Source organism: Euprymna scolopes, chromosome 12, assembly GCF_053919585.1.
Source record: "Euprymna scolopes isolate OS-2025 chromosome 12, ASM5391958v1, whole genome shotgun sequence".
NCBI classification, from domain to species: Eukaryota; Metazoa; Mollusca; class Cephalopoda; order Sepiida; family Sepiolidae; genus Euprymna; species Euprymna scolopes.
In genome coordinates this window covers 12,430,507-12,447,007 of record NC_136493.1, presented here as the reverse complement: position 1 = coordinate 12,447,007, position 16,501 = coordinate 12,430,507, and the positions used below count along the sequence as shown (strand labels likewise).

Here is a 16,501-nt window from a genome sequence, read left to right as displayed (position 1 = left end):
GAAAAAAATTTCACTTAATTTCATCAAGTGTTTTTTTTGTTTTGTTTTTTTTTACAGCGAAAAAACAATTTGTTATGATACCGAGCAAAATGTTCGATTTTTAGGAAGAAAAGCTAGTATTAAAGATGGGGAGGGGTGTCAGCACTTTAACTGGAGTTATCTCCCTTTGACATTTCTAAAATTCAAACAAAATTTTTTTTTAAATCCAAGATGGCTGCCTTCAACGTGCTCTCATAAAAACATGTTTTTCCACTGTAAAAAAAAACAAAAAAAACTATGAAATTAAGTGAAATTTTTTTTCGGAGAACTTCGTTCTATAATGGATACATAGAATTTAAACTTTTTTTTTTTTTTTTTGGTATTTTCACTTTTTAATGTCTTGACTAAAGTGTACAAGTACCAAAAATATAATTCTGGTTCACTTCAAGTAACTGAATTCCAGTATTAGATCAGTGCTCAATGTGGTCAAAGTTTTGTGCTTTTAAAATTCATACTTTTTATGCAATGGCTTATTATGTAATTCTCGATTTGTGTAAAAGATTTGTGTATAATGTGCCTTTAAGCAAGTTTTCATCGTTTCCAATAGAATTGATAGCTTTCATATGAATCATAATTAAATTGTGCCATACTTTGGGGTAACTGCATCAAGTCAGGGGTAATTGCACCAATTAGCTAAAAGTGCTCTTTTGGCAACCACGCATATAAAGAGCACTTTTTTTTAGTCGGTTTCATCAAGGAGGAGGAGGGGTCGTTTTTTAGTGCTATTTTTAGTGTTATTACGTATTAATTTGGAAAGACAATGCTAACTCATTACTTGAGGAATCAATTATATAATCGAGTTGTATGCATGTGTGTCCGTATGTCCAGCTATAGAGGAATGGGACAAACGGATGAGAAAGAGGGGTTGGTGAGAGGGAAGGGGAAAATAGGAAGAGAGAGAGAGATAAATTGGTAAATTTTTACAACATGCCCCAGCATATTATAAACACCCCAATCTCCACATGTTAAGAACGGCTTTCGGAATACCCCCCTCACCTTGAAAGCTGTTCCTATGGGGAGGTGGGGGGGGGGGGGGGGTTATTCCCAAAGCCGTTCTTAACATGGGGTGGTTGGGGTGTTTATACTACGCTGGGGCAGGTCATAAAAAAATACCAAAAGTTTTAACCTTTTACCACCAAAATTTTTTTTATGCAATAAATAAATTTTTTAATCATGAAACCCACACGTGACGAAAGTTAGCGTGCAAACTGACGCACAAACAATCAAACCCAGCCATGCAAAGACTTGGGCTGAAGACCAGTCGAGCTAACAAGCCATAAAAGAAATATTGTTTTTTTGAAATGTGACTTGAAAGTACAATTTGGTGGTAACCGGTTAATAGAAATAGCAACGTCAGGTAAAAGAAAAAAAATTAGTCTCACCTGCAGCTGAACCACTATTTCTTGAATCGACATCATCTAAAGAAAATTGCACATCTGGAAATTCAATTTGTTTTTTCTTATTACGGACAATTTTTTCTTGTTCCATGAGATTGAGGTGTTCTTTGTAGACGCCCTCAAATCGGGTGCTAAAATCAAAACCTTGTGAACCGGAGAAGGTTGACGTATCTGGTGTCCCATAGGGTGAAGGTGTTGCACTGGTGGCAAAATCACTGTCAATTGTACTCGACAAGTCTGGCAGTTCGTCAAACAAATACGGATTATTTCGCTCTAAGGTGGGAGCTGAGTTGGACTCAAAATTGGGAAATAAATCAGCATTTGTATAGCCATCAGTGTAGCCTTCTTCAGGAAAGTCAGAATCCGCATCAACACTTTGCTCTAAATTGGAAATTCCCTTCAAGGCAGAAGCGCTGAAGTTAGTAAAAAAGAGAAAGAAAAAATAAACTTACGAATGCTACAATATCCACTATACCATTCAATATAAAAATTGAATATCCACTATACCATTCAATATAAAAATTGAATATCCACTATACCATTCAATATAAAAATTGAATATCCACTATACCATTCAATATAAAAACTGAATATCCACTATACCATTCAATATAAAAACTGAATATCCACTATACCATTCAATATAAAAATGTTAGAATATACGAATGTTATAATATTCATTATACCATTCAATATAAAAATTAGAAATGTGACAATATTATTGGATTAAAAAAGTTTAATAAAAAAAACTATTTTTTTCTGAAAAATTAAAAAGAAAATTACAAAATTTAATTAGAGGAAAAAACGAAAATCCTGTGAGAAAGAAAAGAATTGATTTGTATGAATAGGAAATTCTGATAACAAACGGACCATTTGGCCTTCATAACCCACACAAGTCGTTTAAGGCGAATGGGCAGTTACTTCATATCTGAGAATACAGTGTTTCCATTAACTGTATAAACTCAATTAGTTTAATACTAGCCTGAAAGGTTAGAAAACTGGACGCTTCTATATTATAATAATGAAAAATATTTGATTTCAAGTGAAACAAATGGTACCTATGCAATTATCACGTCTCAAATAGTAACATATCCAAAAATTATGAAAAACAATAAGGTAAAAAAATAATTATTAATGGAAAAAGAAATTTGTAAAATGAAGCGAAATCACTTACACTTACTAAAAAAACGATAAGTTGACAGGGCGATAAGTTCACGTAACGAACGGAATTCAAAACGTCAGACAAATTTTTATTTCTCATCTAAGCTTTAACGAAAATTGTTTTTCATTAATAGTTATTTGCCTACCTTATCGTTTTCCGTAATTTTTGGATTAGCTACTATTTGTGACATGAAAATTACGTAGGGTACAATTTGTTTCACTTGAAATTTGATATTTTTTGTTTTTATAATATAGAAGCACCGAAAAATAAATAATCTAAAAAAAATTTTAAAAACACATTTTTTTTTTTTTTTTTTTTTTTTTTTTTTTTTTTTAATTGTAAGATGTCACACTATTGATTTACAAAAGTAAAATGATTAAAAGATTTGAATAATTTTTCTTTATTTAAAAAAAAAAATTCACAAATCTCAAATTCGAATGAATCTTGTTTGTTCGGAGACAAAAATTTTATGTTTATCTAACGAATGTAAAACAAAAGATTTATTATCATACATATTTTAATTTATGCAGAGTTTGTGTATATTATTATAGAGTCAATTTTCTACCAATTCTTATATATTACATATGATTGATTGATTTTATGGCATATCAACCTATGTGGTCATTTAATGCCAGAGTCTTTTATATACATTAATAGTTATAGGTTTTATGTATGTATCTGTTCAGTGTCTATGTTTATATAATTAGATAAGGTATTTTTTTTTTTCAAATTTTGTTGAGTAACCCTGTTATCTTCAGATATTTGAGAAGAGTAGTTGGGTCTACATGAATGAATGTCTTTTACAGTTTTTTCATTATATAGATTCAGTCGGTTTGTTTTCAAGTCTTCGCATCTTGTTAATATGTGATTTACTGTGTATGGGTCCTGGCAGGGTGTGCAAAGTGGGGCTGCTTCTTTTTTGAGTAGGTAGGAGTGTGTTATAGAGGTATGACCTATTCGGAGTCTTGTTATTATAACTTCCTCCTTTCTGGTCACTTTTGTTTGGTTTCTGTTTTCCTGGATTTGGTATAGCTTGTTTTTAGTGCAGGAGTTCCACGACTCTTGCCATGTGTTTCTAATATATTTGTTAATGATTTGTTTTAGATCGGTATGAGGGATCTTATCATTGGTTAGGGTCAAATTTAATGCAAAACACTTGTCAAAGTTTCTAAGATAGATGAAAAGCAATAGTTTCCGTACAAAAATACAAAGTACTTTAGCATTAAAGCCGTTTTTTTCAATGTTGCATATTTTATATGTGTCAAGAAAATTCACCAACAGCAAAATACACTTAAATCTTATCTTTTAATTCACGCAGATTCCATATTTATTTTTATCGAGCCAATTCTCTATTGATGATTATATTGTACCCAATATATAATCATGATTTCAAAAGTAAAAAAAAAAAAATATAAGTTGGGTGCCCTCATCTAGAATCGAAACCAAAACATTTGCTTTCCAGCTTTAGTCTCTACCATTACGTTTATGCTAGGAATTTGATCATCAAACGGATTTGCATCTTACCTGCATCTTTGGATGTCCATAATACATTCTCCTGTAAAGGAATCCCAAACTAGAAGACTTCCTCCAAGACAAGCACTGACAATTAATTGACCATCAGTTTTGACACATTCCACATCCTAAGGAAAAAACAAAACAAAAAACAAAGAAACTATTGCTTTATTAAAACAGAGATAATCTCTGGAAGTCAGTAGATATATCGACCGCAGCTTATGTTTATTGATGCACTGACAGCAATTTAGACTTATTTTATTGCTTTTTAGCATTTCATCTTTTTTTTTTTTTTGAGACAGGTATTTATTATTCCTATTATTTGAAATCTTCGGACAACTACTCTTATCTTGATTGTTATTTGCACAGCATTTCAGTCGATGTAACCTCCGACCTTCTTCAGGTGTGTTAGATAATATCAGGGTTAAAAGTGTTAATTATCTGTCTATCTATCTATCTATCTATCGATAAGTGGACAGCAGCAGTTATCTTGCTAAAATAGTTTACATTAAGAATTATTTATTGTTTAGAGAAATAAATTGGTCACTAAAATGTTTACAAAAATTAGCTTAAATAAAATATAAACAAAATATAATAAGATCGACCTTGATCAGTTGGATACTAACCAAGAGGTCACACGTTAGTGAGACGTATTGTTGAATCACATACGCCACTGGAACTCATGAATGGAACATGTCTTTTTGAGGATGACATAGTGGAACTGACAGGTGAAAAATGTTCAATATTAGTCCTCGCGCAAAAGAGCAGGACACAAAATGTTTTAAATAATAATAAAAATAGAATAGCAATAACAAAGATTTTTGCTGGCGAGGACTACTATTGACCGTAATCAGTTATACAGTCCTTTTGAAATTTTCATCTCTATTTTTCTCGTTATGTACTGAATATTTGTTAATGAAACCTATATGAAATATGTTCCTTATTAAATTTTAAAGATTTTCTATTCTGAAAGAAGTTTTAAAAAATTTAATCTAAAAATGTTATTTTAAAGTTTTTGTTAAAAAAAATTAAGATTTTCTCATTATTCAGACCTGTATTACAAAAAGGGGTTGCAAAAAATGAATTGTGGTGTGAGGAGAAATACAAACTGAAACAGAATATTCAGACCTGTAATAATACAAAGAGGGGCTTGCAAAAATTGTTGTGTGAGGAGAAATACAAACTGAAATAGAGAGGAGAGTTTTAAAATATAATCTTAAAAAGATAAGATACAAGTTAGAAAAGCATTTCATCCCTGGCATGAAAATTGTTAAACAAAATGTTTTTACTATAGGTTTTAAAAATAAAGGTCAAGATTCAATTTGAAATTTATTTATCTACAAAGTGTACTTTTATAAATTTTACAAAGTAAAGTATAAAAATTTAATTTGAATCAAAAAATTACCTTGGATTTATTTTATGTAATGTACATTTTGTTGCAATTTAAAAACATTATCTTTCATCTAGCAATTAATTGATATAGATATGAAATTTTCAATGATATTTTTGAAAAGTGCAATTAAATTTTTATACCTTACTTTGTAAAATTTATAAAAGTGCACTCTCAGATGTTTACTTTCTGTAGCATTCCAAAGGTTTTAACTTAACAAGTACGGCGTCCATTGTTTCATAGGCAAGTACTAAATCACCTTCGTTGTTAAGTGAAAAAAAATGTCAGCAGAGAATATCGATTAAGTTTATTTGATTTGGGAGAAATACAAATGGACTTTTAGATATTTACCAAAATCTGCAATAACTAATGGAGCAATTTTCAGAAAATCAGTCACCGACTCCCTGCCTCTCTCTTCAGTAAGATGTGACACAAGGGGAAAACTGGCTTTTCAGAGTAGATACTCTAGTTGGATATAAAAAATAGCCATGAGCTAACTAGTCAGCATTCGCCATCAGAGATGCAAGAAGTGATTGGCAATATAGTCACACCCATCCCCAAAGGAGGTAATGCTTGGGAGGGTGCACCTTCCAGGACAGAGTCAAACCATACCTGCTTACTTCAATAAAAAAAGGATCCAGTAGTTCAAGTTAGTCTCTAGGTTGATGAAATAATTGCCAAAATGAAATTTGACTCGTATGAAAAACTGTCTGGAAAATGACGAGACAATGGACACAACCATAAATTGGTTCCAATGAAATACTTTCTGACTAACATCACCGTACAAAACAAAAAAAAAAACTCAGTTTTTCATTTAAGGAAATAAGGAGAAGGATGCCATTATTTGTGATTCTTCTCACTTCGATCATTCGGAAATATTGAGGTTTTTAGATTATTTGAATTATTTAGACTACCATTCTCATTTTGAGTTTAGTTTGCACAACGTTTCAGCTGATGTTACTGATTTTCTTCAAATGTATCTTGTTCGATTTGGAAATCTGCACATACAGTAGAACCCCGGGTTACGGTGGCCCTAAGATACAGTTTTTTCAGGTTACGATGTGGAACATGTTTTTCCAGCCCCTGGTTACAGTATTGTTGCACATTACAGTGCTATTCATAATGTTATTTGATTATATACATGTGTATACTGTAATTTTTAATGCCGTATCCCAGGGTTCTACTGTAATTTTGAACGGAACCGTTTATCTAATCCAGGGGGGGTAGCATGCTATCATTCTGTCAACCGTGACTGGTAGAAGTTTTAAGCAAATCTACTCAGTCATGGCTGATGGAACAGAGGCATGCTACTCCTGTGGATTAAATAAAGAGTTCCATTTGAAATTTCATGCAGATTTCCAAGTTTAACAGAAAGATTTCCAGAGTTCTACACATTACCAAAATGTGATCATTCGATTTTTTTATCAGAAGTCGTCGTTACCTGAAGATGACCCTTTAAAATTAGTGGAATGGATTCTTGGATCTGCTTAACATAACTCTGCCGCTCTCCTCCTTTCCGACGCCATTGCCGTGACTTATTCCAACTTTGCCTCCACTTATCATATCTGGAATAGAAAAAAAATTAAATTCTCGTCACAAACATTTGAATTATGTTTTATATATAATTTAAAGGAGGTTATTGTAACACTTTACTGCAGTTTCATGATAGCTCTAATCGTCTGAAGTATATTCTTGTCTTAAAGTTCTATATACATTTTAACATAAACTAACCAAAATGCAATTTTAACGTTCATATTAAACTAGCAGGGGTACCTAGCGTTGGTAGGATGTGGAGAGGTGGTGTAGTAAGGATATAAGGCATAAAAAAAAGAGCATGGCTACTCGATGGAAAAATAAAAGGGATAAAATGAATGGAAAAAAAAAAAAAAAATGGCAGAGTTGTACAACCATCACCCCCCCACACACACACACGCACACCCAGCGCAATTTGTATACAGATAGGTTTTTTTAAAATTTTTTCACTGGATTATTATTGATTGGACACTAATTAACCAGATTATGAAAAAAAAAAAAATCATTATTTCAACATTTGAAAGGGGTGCTCACTTTTTAGTTATAACATTCTGGTAAATCAGTCACCCATTTTGTAACCAATAAAAACGCGGGTATATCAAAACCATAGAAAGTAAAAATGACATGAGCCTACCGCATTTGGAAGTCAGAAATATTTTTGTTTCTCAAAGAAAAAAAAAAAAAAAAAGAAAAAGAAAAAAAAATATGAACATGACTTCTTTTTATTGTTTTTTTTATGAAAGTAAAGTTTCGAGTTTTTTTTTTTTTGTTTTTTTTTTGTTTTTTTTTTAGTTTTTGGGGTTTTTATTACTGTACACAGACTCGAAAAAGTTGTCAAAAAGCAAATATATAACAAATAAATGTTATCAAAAGCAATATAAGTTACTTTTCTACTTAACTGGATATGTTTTTAGTGTTTTTATTTAATGTAGCATGTTTTTTTTTTATTTTTTAAGTATTATAAATTTCACTAACATGCTGGAGAAATGTTTCATAATTTTCTATCCCGTTGTCAATTTTCATATCGTACGCCTCCCGATACATTGCTTCGTCAACATGGGACCATTTCATATCTCCCAAAGACAACTCCGTATTTAGAAAAAAAAAAAAAAAATTGGGTGCCCGATTTACCAGAACGTAACTAAAAAGTAAGCACCCCTTTCAAATGTCGAAATAATGATTTTCAATTTTTTTTTTTTTTTCATAATCTGGTTAATTAGTGTCCAATCAACAATAATCCAGCGAAAAATTTCAAAAAACCTATCAGTATAGAAATTACGCATGGGGGTGATGGTTGTACAACTCCAGCAAAAAATCATACAAATAACCCTGTTTAAATATTAAAACTTTTTTAAAAATCGGGGAAAAAAAAAAAAAAATTCCATTACATGGGTGCGAACATGATGGAAAAATAAAAGGGAAAATAAAGAAGCAAACAAAAAAAAAAAAAAAAAAAAAAAAAAAAAAAAAAAGACAAATAACCCTGTTTAAATGTTAAAACTTTTTTAAAAAAATCAGAAAAAAAATAAATAAATAAAAAGTATGTTACATGGGCGCAAACGTGAAACCTGAAGCTTACAACGTGGCCTCGGTAACCACTGCTCCACAAGAAGTCAGCAAAGTAACATTTTTTTTTTTTCTTATTTAAGCCAATTCAAAAAGAACATCATTTGCACATGTGTGCTTGTCTAAATCGTTATGAAGGAACAATTTTTTGCTATCCTCCTCATTGCAAACAAAATAATTAACCATTTTTTTCTAATTTCTGCAAATGTCACTCAAAATGAAAAGATTAGTCCGAAGAATCAAAATAACACAAATAACCAATATCAAAAATCAAAAAATTAACAAATGTAATAACATTTATCTTTTCATAAGTCATGGTCATGATTGTGGCATTCACCGTGGGTCATTTGGGTTGGTTCTTTCCAACAAGTTCACTGCATCTTGAACACTGGCTGACCAGACACGGCGATCGAAAGCCATTTCTGTTATAAGTGCAAGCCATTCATGGTTCCAGCGACGGACCCTGTAAAGGTCATGACCCAGAATCAGTTCAACATCCTGCTTCACTGTCCTAAGCCAGGTTTTAAGTTGGCCACTATGCTGTTTCTTCCAGCCTGAAAGAAGTCACCTGGGTGTTGTCAAAAGGCATAGCCAAACCAAGAAAAATGTCTGGCAAGGAGAGATTTTTCGAAGTAGATCCTGCAGGGAGTGTGAACTGTACTATTGGGGATAAACTGTTGCCAGTGGACACAGACGATGCAACGTAGGCAGTGTCAAAAATTCCATAACAGTAGGCATCGAAGAGGGACTTTTGGAGCATGATGTTCAGATTTAATCTTCCTCTGAGGTCATCAGATCTAAGCCTGTCTTTAACACTCACATTACACACCCATCGTATCGTTCTTATATCATTTCTCCCCATGCAACGCATGTCCTCAACCCTCACTGGCAACATTTCACTTCTAATTATCATCATTTCTTAGAACTGCATGCCTGTGGAACTCTGTTCAATTTGCCTACTTTCCAGCTGACTACAAATATGGTCGTCTTGAAGTTCAACGTAAACAAATTCTTGATGAGCCATCCCCTTAAGTAATCCAAATTGCCAAATTTCGACTACTAACGATTACTACAATATTGTCCCATTGACTACTGTACACTCATTAATCCTTATCCTCGAGTAGCCTCCGGGCCTCGATAAGTGGTGGTTCCTTTGTTAAAAAAAAAAAAAAAAAAAACACATGATTGATAGACTCTTTAATTGGTCGACAGAAAAAAAAGCAAAGGAAAAATGTGGCATACCTTCGAGAAGAGAGACACTTGTAGAGTTTGAACATGAAATAAGCAGTGAGGAAGACACTAAGGAGACCGAGACACACGGTGATGAGAGATTCCCCCTCGAACATGTAATAGCGCGTCTCCACATCATTGCTCTTCATACCAGGTAAATACTCTTCCCAATTAACGGCTCCCTCTAGATTGCCAGTGCGTAATTCCTCATTCGGATGACGGATTTTCAGAGCTTCTTCAGGGCTGATCACACTCGACAAGTGGATGCTTGGGACGATGGTCACAAACCTGCAAGAAAGTAGAATTTTTGGATCGATTAGGTTTTAAGAACCCAAGAAAATAAGCAAAATGAAAGGGACAACTTCAAGTCAACACTAGTCGGCTTTCGATGCGTGTAGCATCTGCAAACAAACATAATAAACGCAAATTGTTTGGCTTTTCGTCAGAAACTTGATTTTTTATATTTGGAAAGATTTATTTTAAGAAATGTATATGTGAGGAGGGTAAATTAGAAATGTTTTATTTACAAAACTATTTAATAACAAAAATGTTGAGATTATGTCCCTAGCAAACTAAATTCTTGTTTTAGAATGATTTTTTTTTTTTTTTTTACACAGGAGTAACCACTTATCAAGGTCTGAAAGCCATTCGAAGATGAGGGTTAATGAATGTAAGGTGATAATATAGTAATCGTTAATAGTGTAAATTGGATAGAATTTGATTATTTAAGGGGACAGCTCAACAAGAAATAGTTTACATTGGACTTGGAAGCTACCATACTGTAGTCTGCTGGGAAGCAGGCCAATGGAACAGTGTTTCACAGGTAGACAGTTCTAGGAAAGAAGCTGTGTTCATGGAATCTGTGTTTAGATTTAGGCACATCTAAAGAGTTTATTCTCTATGGTTATCTGAACACTATATTTTTGACTAGCAAGGCTATCTGGTTTGCGTAGATAACAAAAGTTGATAAAACGTACTTAATATCTTTGTCTTAAAACCTATCTCTCTCTGGCAACTAGTTCTAGAATAAAAATTGGCCTAGTTTCAAGGTTGTTTTTGAAACAACTACCAGTAAGAATGAAGAAATAGTTATTTGACTCCCTTTCCATGCACTAATTTGATCCCTGGTGATCCAAAAGGAACGAATATTATAGTATTTTTTATAATTTTTTTTTAATTTATTTTTTTATTTTATTTATTTTTTTTTTTACCATAACTTGGTTGAGGATAACTTTGATTCAATGATGTAAAATTTTGTATCTTGTAGTGACGGAACAATTCCAATATACCCCCCGATTCTTCTACAATTACCAATTCTGTTCTAAATTACTGATTCTAATTCTTTTAAATTAGTGGAGGGGAAGGAGCAAGTTACTGTAACACCCAGGAAACATATGCATATATTTTCTCAAGCATACAAATACACGTGACCTGTGGGGATGATCTACAGATCTTAGTTTTACTGGTAGTTTAAAAATCAATAAATATTTATTTCATCATTAGCACGAACCACGCAAAATTAAGTTTTAAACAAAAGCAAACAAATAAAAAGAATCATTTTTGGCATTGGAAAATAGGCACAAGATTTTTTTCCGATTCCAATACACCAAATTTTCTGATTCCGTATTCTGATTAATCATCCCAACCCTAGGATCTTGTGTAGTTTCAGACTTTTAGCCAGACACATGCATACCGAACTACGAATTTAATCAAGTTTCGTACCATATATACTAGTACTACCTGTTCAATAATCAAATTAGTTAATTAGTTTAAACATATACATATACTTAACTTTATATATAGATATATTCATTAAACAATGGTAATTATTTTTATAAAAAAGACAAATTTTTTTTCTTTATGATATTAACCTTGATAGTTGAAACATCCACATGGTTTTGCTAATTATCATATCAAAACACTCATCCAAAGAAATGTCATTGTACAAAAATGGAATGTTCTACCAGTATTTGTTTTAATTTTTGACCAATTACCAAGGGTCCAAATGACTTTAACGAAATAGTCATTTTTTTGTTTTAAAAACAGATCTCAAACTACTATTTTTTTTTTAAATAAACACTTTTTAAAATAGGTTTAAATAAAAAATAAAAAATAAAAAAACTTATCCAGGTAGGTAGAAGAGTTATCTAGATATTGGTAACATTTGTTGTATATTTATTTTCTTCACCCCCTTTTTCGGTTTTGTTTTGTTTGCTACTGTAAAAAAGATGCCCGAAAAACACATTGAAAAAAAAAAACTAATTTATTTTACATAAGAACATCATGGCAAAAGTAAAAATCAAAGACGATTAAAAAAAGATGAAGCATACTAACCTGCCACGCAAACTCATGTTATAAAACCCAAAAACTGTCGGCCAATGTTTATAGGAAAGTTGTCTCCACATTTCTAAATCCGTATGTTCCAAAGATCCGGTTTCAGCATCGTATTTGCCAGCCAAATAGGATCGATTGTGCGCATAATCTAGCGAGGTATTTTTCAACAACCACCGATCGTCAATTGTACTCATTATGGATTTTGTGAGGTAAGCAATGAGTCCAGCTTTGTATAAGATGAGAATAATCCAAATGACAGTTCCCAACTAAAAACAAAAAGAAAAACATTTCCATAACAAATTGACCCAATGAACCACGAGAAATACACACCTCTGGTTAGGAGCAGATATTAGGATATATATTATTTACAGGTGACATAATATGAAAACGGATTTATAAAAAACATGAAGCCTGAGCATATTTGGTTTCAAGTACAATTTACCATTCAGTATGAGGAAGAGAGAGAGTAGCGAGAGAGAGAGTAGCGAGAGAGAGAGTAGCGAGAGAGAGAGTAGCGAGAGAGAGAGAGTAGCGAGAGAGAGAGTAGAGAGAGAGAGAGAGAGAGTAGGGAGAAATAAAAGAAAAGGAAAAAGGACAGATGAAAAAGAAAAAGAGAGCAAGAAGGATATTTACTTCTTTCTCAAAAACAAAAACCTTTTTAATCTGAAATAATTTATAAATCAAATTCCTTCATCAAAATTATTGTTATAAATATGTCAAATGTAAAAATGTCAACCAAAAACAATTCTCAACACATTTGTAAATTGATTTTACATCCGAAAAGTTGAAGCTATAAATATACAATTCTTCAGATTAAAACTCTGAAATACACGTCCCAACATTACACCAGGTTTCATGTCCTGAATAGACAATCACCAAAAATTAGTTTCTTTGTAGCTCCGTTCCTCTTTGAATTATTTTAATGTAATAATTCAAGATGCTTCACATGTCAGAATTTTGTGCAATATTCCCCATTTCTTACCCATGTTAAAATAGTCTTATATATATATATATATTACGACAAAAAAATATTTTCATATTAAAATTTTTGCAAAGTACAAATATGGAACCTTTTGTTTTCATAAATAATGTGTTGCATTTTGCATTATATCAAGTTAGATTACTAACACCCGAGAGTATCCTGTACCTCTACAAGACCACCATTTGCCAATGCATGGAGTGCTGTTGCCACATCTGGGCTGGTGCATCTACCACTAGCCTCTCCCTCTTGGATAGGATCCAAAAAGAGTTTTCAAGTTAATAGGCCCCATTTTGTCAACTAAGCTCCAACTCCTGCCCCATCACCGGAATGTTGCATCTGCGTGCCTGTTTTACAAATATTTTAATAGAATGTGCTCTGATGAACTTGTACCTGAACCCCCCCCCCATGTACATATCCCAGACAAATCTGCTTAACAAAATCTCACCCCTTCACTGTTGAGGTCCCCTAAATGCCAGAAAACTTTCTACTCTAATAGTTTCTTCCCTTGAACAGATAGATTTTGGAATTCTCTTCCTGCAACCTGCTTCTCTGACTGTACTGATATGCAGAAGTTTAAATGTAAAGCAACATCTTGTTAATATTTCCTAAGCATGGTCCAAGTGCCAATATACTTTGTTGGGGGGAACGTGAATATAAAAAAAAAATTTAAAAAATGTCAATCTGATAGTTTTATTTTTCATTTCGCACATGCACTACTCTGGCACATGATACTAAAATCAAACATTCTTCTCGGCACATGCATTCCCTGATTAGTGAAAGCAAAAACATTTTTTTTGTTGCTGCTGAACTTTAATTTTGTATTGGCAGCAGTCATGACTTTCAGCTACACAAGTGGTCCAACGTATAGAATGCCATGGTTTCAGTAAAAAAAAAAAAAAAAAAAAAAAAAAATTTTTTTTTTTTTTTTTTTTTTTTAACTGGAATTTATTGTTTTGCTTTATAGCATGTCAACCCTTTTCGGGTTATTTAATTCCAGACCTGGTCATTTTGGTAAAAGTTTTTAATCTTAAAAGTTTATGTTTTTAATTAGCTATTTATGGGGTTTGATTGAACTTTTCATTTAGGGTACAAATATAATAGATATACAGGTATGCGTAGATTACGAGATGAATTTTCATGTCATCTGCAAGACAGATTTAGAGTTAATCTTAAATTAATGGCAACTATGAGGCGACTTCACACTCCCCAATTGTGAGGGGGAAGGGAACACACTATGGGATGTAGTTAAAAATTGTGTTCTTAGATATTTTCACTCATTTCTTTTATATCTTATAAACAATGCAGACATATTTCAACCCCAAAAGTGTAATTTAATGATAAAAGTTTGAAATACAATCAACAAGTTATACATAATTGATGTTGCACGCAAGTTATTTTATTTTTAAATTGCATAAACACTTTTGACATATTTCCTCCTTTTCTTAACTTAAATTTATAAGTAACGAGAAACCAAATGTCGCAGGTTCCAAAATCAGTAATTCAAAAAGTCATGTTGAAAGAAAGATGGGGTGCTGATTACATGACGAATGTAGGGAGGAGGAAACTGGTCATATACTTATCTGTTATGCAATAAGAGGGGAGGAGAATGAATATTAATTAAGCATTCACTCTTTTACTGCTGCCAAACATTTTACATCACACCATTTCACACATCTTCATTTAACATCAGTTTTACGCGTACGCATGTATTGGACGACTTAAAAACTGACTTCCAAACTATCTCTGGCTAGGTCTTTATTCACCCCTTTCACTCAAGTACACCCTTATTATTTATGCTTCATGTTTTCTTGGCCTATCCCTGTTACCTCAACTGTTCTACAAGTACTAATCCAAGAAGTTTCATCCATTCTTTCAATGTGACCATACCATCAAAGTTTCCTGATCTGGGCACATCTCCCTACACTGGCCCGATTTAATCTTCCTCAGAGAACATCTTTAAGACTTGTGTTACACATCCATCATATCATTCTCATATAATTTCTCTCCATGCAACACATGTCCTCAACGCTCACTTGCCAGGTTTAACTTCCATATATCACCACACACTGTATATAGTGATAGACTATTCCCAACAGTAATGCTCTGCTGGTTAGTAAAGGCAAAAATTCCAAACTTACTCCATCCAATCCTATCTCTTACAATTACACGAACACTGGTTTCACTCGCAACTCAAATGATATCACCAACGTAATAAAACTTCAACAGACTCAATAGTTTTGTCATCCAAATGTATTTTCTCCACATCTGAGTTCGCATCCATCTCCATTCTCTTGCACACAAAATTTTTTTTTTTTTAATTGGGAGTCACCATTTATCAAGGCCTGAAGGCCACTCAAGGATAAAGGTTAATGAATGTAAGGTGGTAGTGTAGTAATCGTTAAAGGTGTAAGTTGGGTAGAATTTGATTATTTATGGGGACGGCTCAACAAGAACTTGTTTACATTGGACTTGAAGGCTACCATGTTGTATTCAACTGGGAAGCAGGTCAGCAGAACAGAGTTCCACAGACGGCCAGTTCTGGGAAAGAAGCTTTGCTTATGGAATCTCTGTTTAGATTTAGGCACAGATAGAGAGTGGGGGAAATCATATATAGTGGTTGTAGCTAGATGAGTGTCTTGTGGGAAAGGAGGAACATGGATTGGAGTTCAGTCGAGCACTTGCTATAAAAATAATGATAGAGCAGAGAGAGGCTCGCAACGTCTCTTCTGTGAGAAAGAGGTTGCAGGGAAGAAAAAAGGGCATCACCTATTAGGTTTTGAAAATGGTTTTGAACAAATGGAGTCTTGAGGGTTATTATTCTTTCTCTCAACCTAACAGTAATTGGATCACATACTTCTTGTGTAGCCAATCATTATAGCATCCGACAATGTTTTTCTACAAACTAAGCAAGTTTTAAGTCATCAACAACATTTCGCCTGAACAATCAACATAAAATTCCATGGACAATGCTTCTAAGGCACAATGAAGAAAAAAAACGAAAAAAAAAAAAACGTACAGAACCATAAAGTACTCCTACTTTAACATTAAGTTGATCATTTTATTTTATGACATATCAACCCTTTATAGGTTATTTAATAACGAACCAGAAATTTAAAAAAAAAAAAAAAAAAGGTTTTATGGTTGAAAGTAATATCTTCGAATATTTATGCTGTTTGTTTTCGTGGTTTTATTTTACAGCCTATCAACCCTTTGAGTTATTTAATGCCAAAACTAGTAATTTAAAAAAGTTTGTTTCAAATATTTATTCATGGTTTTTGGTTTGGTTGTTTTGTTTTACAATATATCAAACCTTTTTGGGTTACAAGGTTCCTTCAATAAGTTTCTAAGCTTTTTTT

The 16,501-nt window shown here is 32.7% G+C and overlaps 1 protein-coding gene across 1 annotated transcript in view; it reads right to left on the bottom strand.

Moving 5' to 3' along the window:
- Positions 1-16,501, bottom strand: part of LOC145291190 (sterol regulatory element-binding protein cleavage-activating protein-like) — a 190,214-nt gene that overhangs the window by 32,016 nt on the left and 141,697 nt on the right. Inside the window, exons 14-18 of the mRNA XM_080136769.1 lie at positions 12,164-12,429; positions 9,842-10,117; positions 6,942-7,065; positions 4,123-4,238; positions 1,422-1,849 (exon numbers count right to left, since the gene is read on the bottom strand). Of these exons, the coding sequence (XP_079992895.1) occupies positions 1,422-1,849; positions 4,123-4,238; positions 6,942-7,065; positions 9,842-10,117; positions 12,164-12,429 (1,210 nt within the window). The remainder of the gene's footprint in view (positions 1-1,421; positions 1,850-4,122; positions 4,239-6,941; positions 7,066-9,841; positions 10,118-12,163; positions 12,430-16,501) is intronic.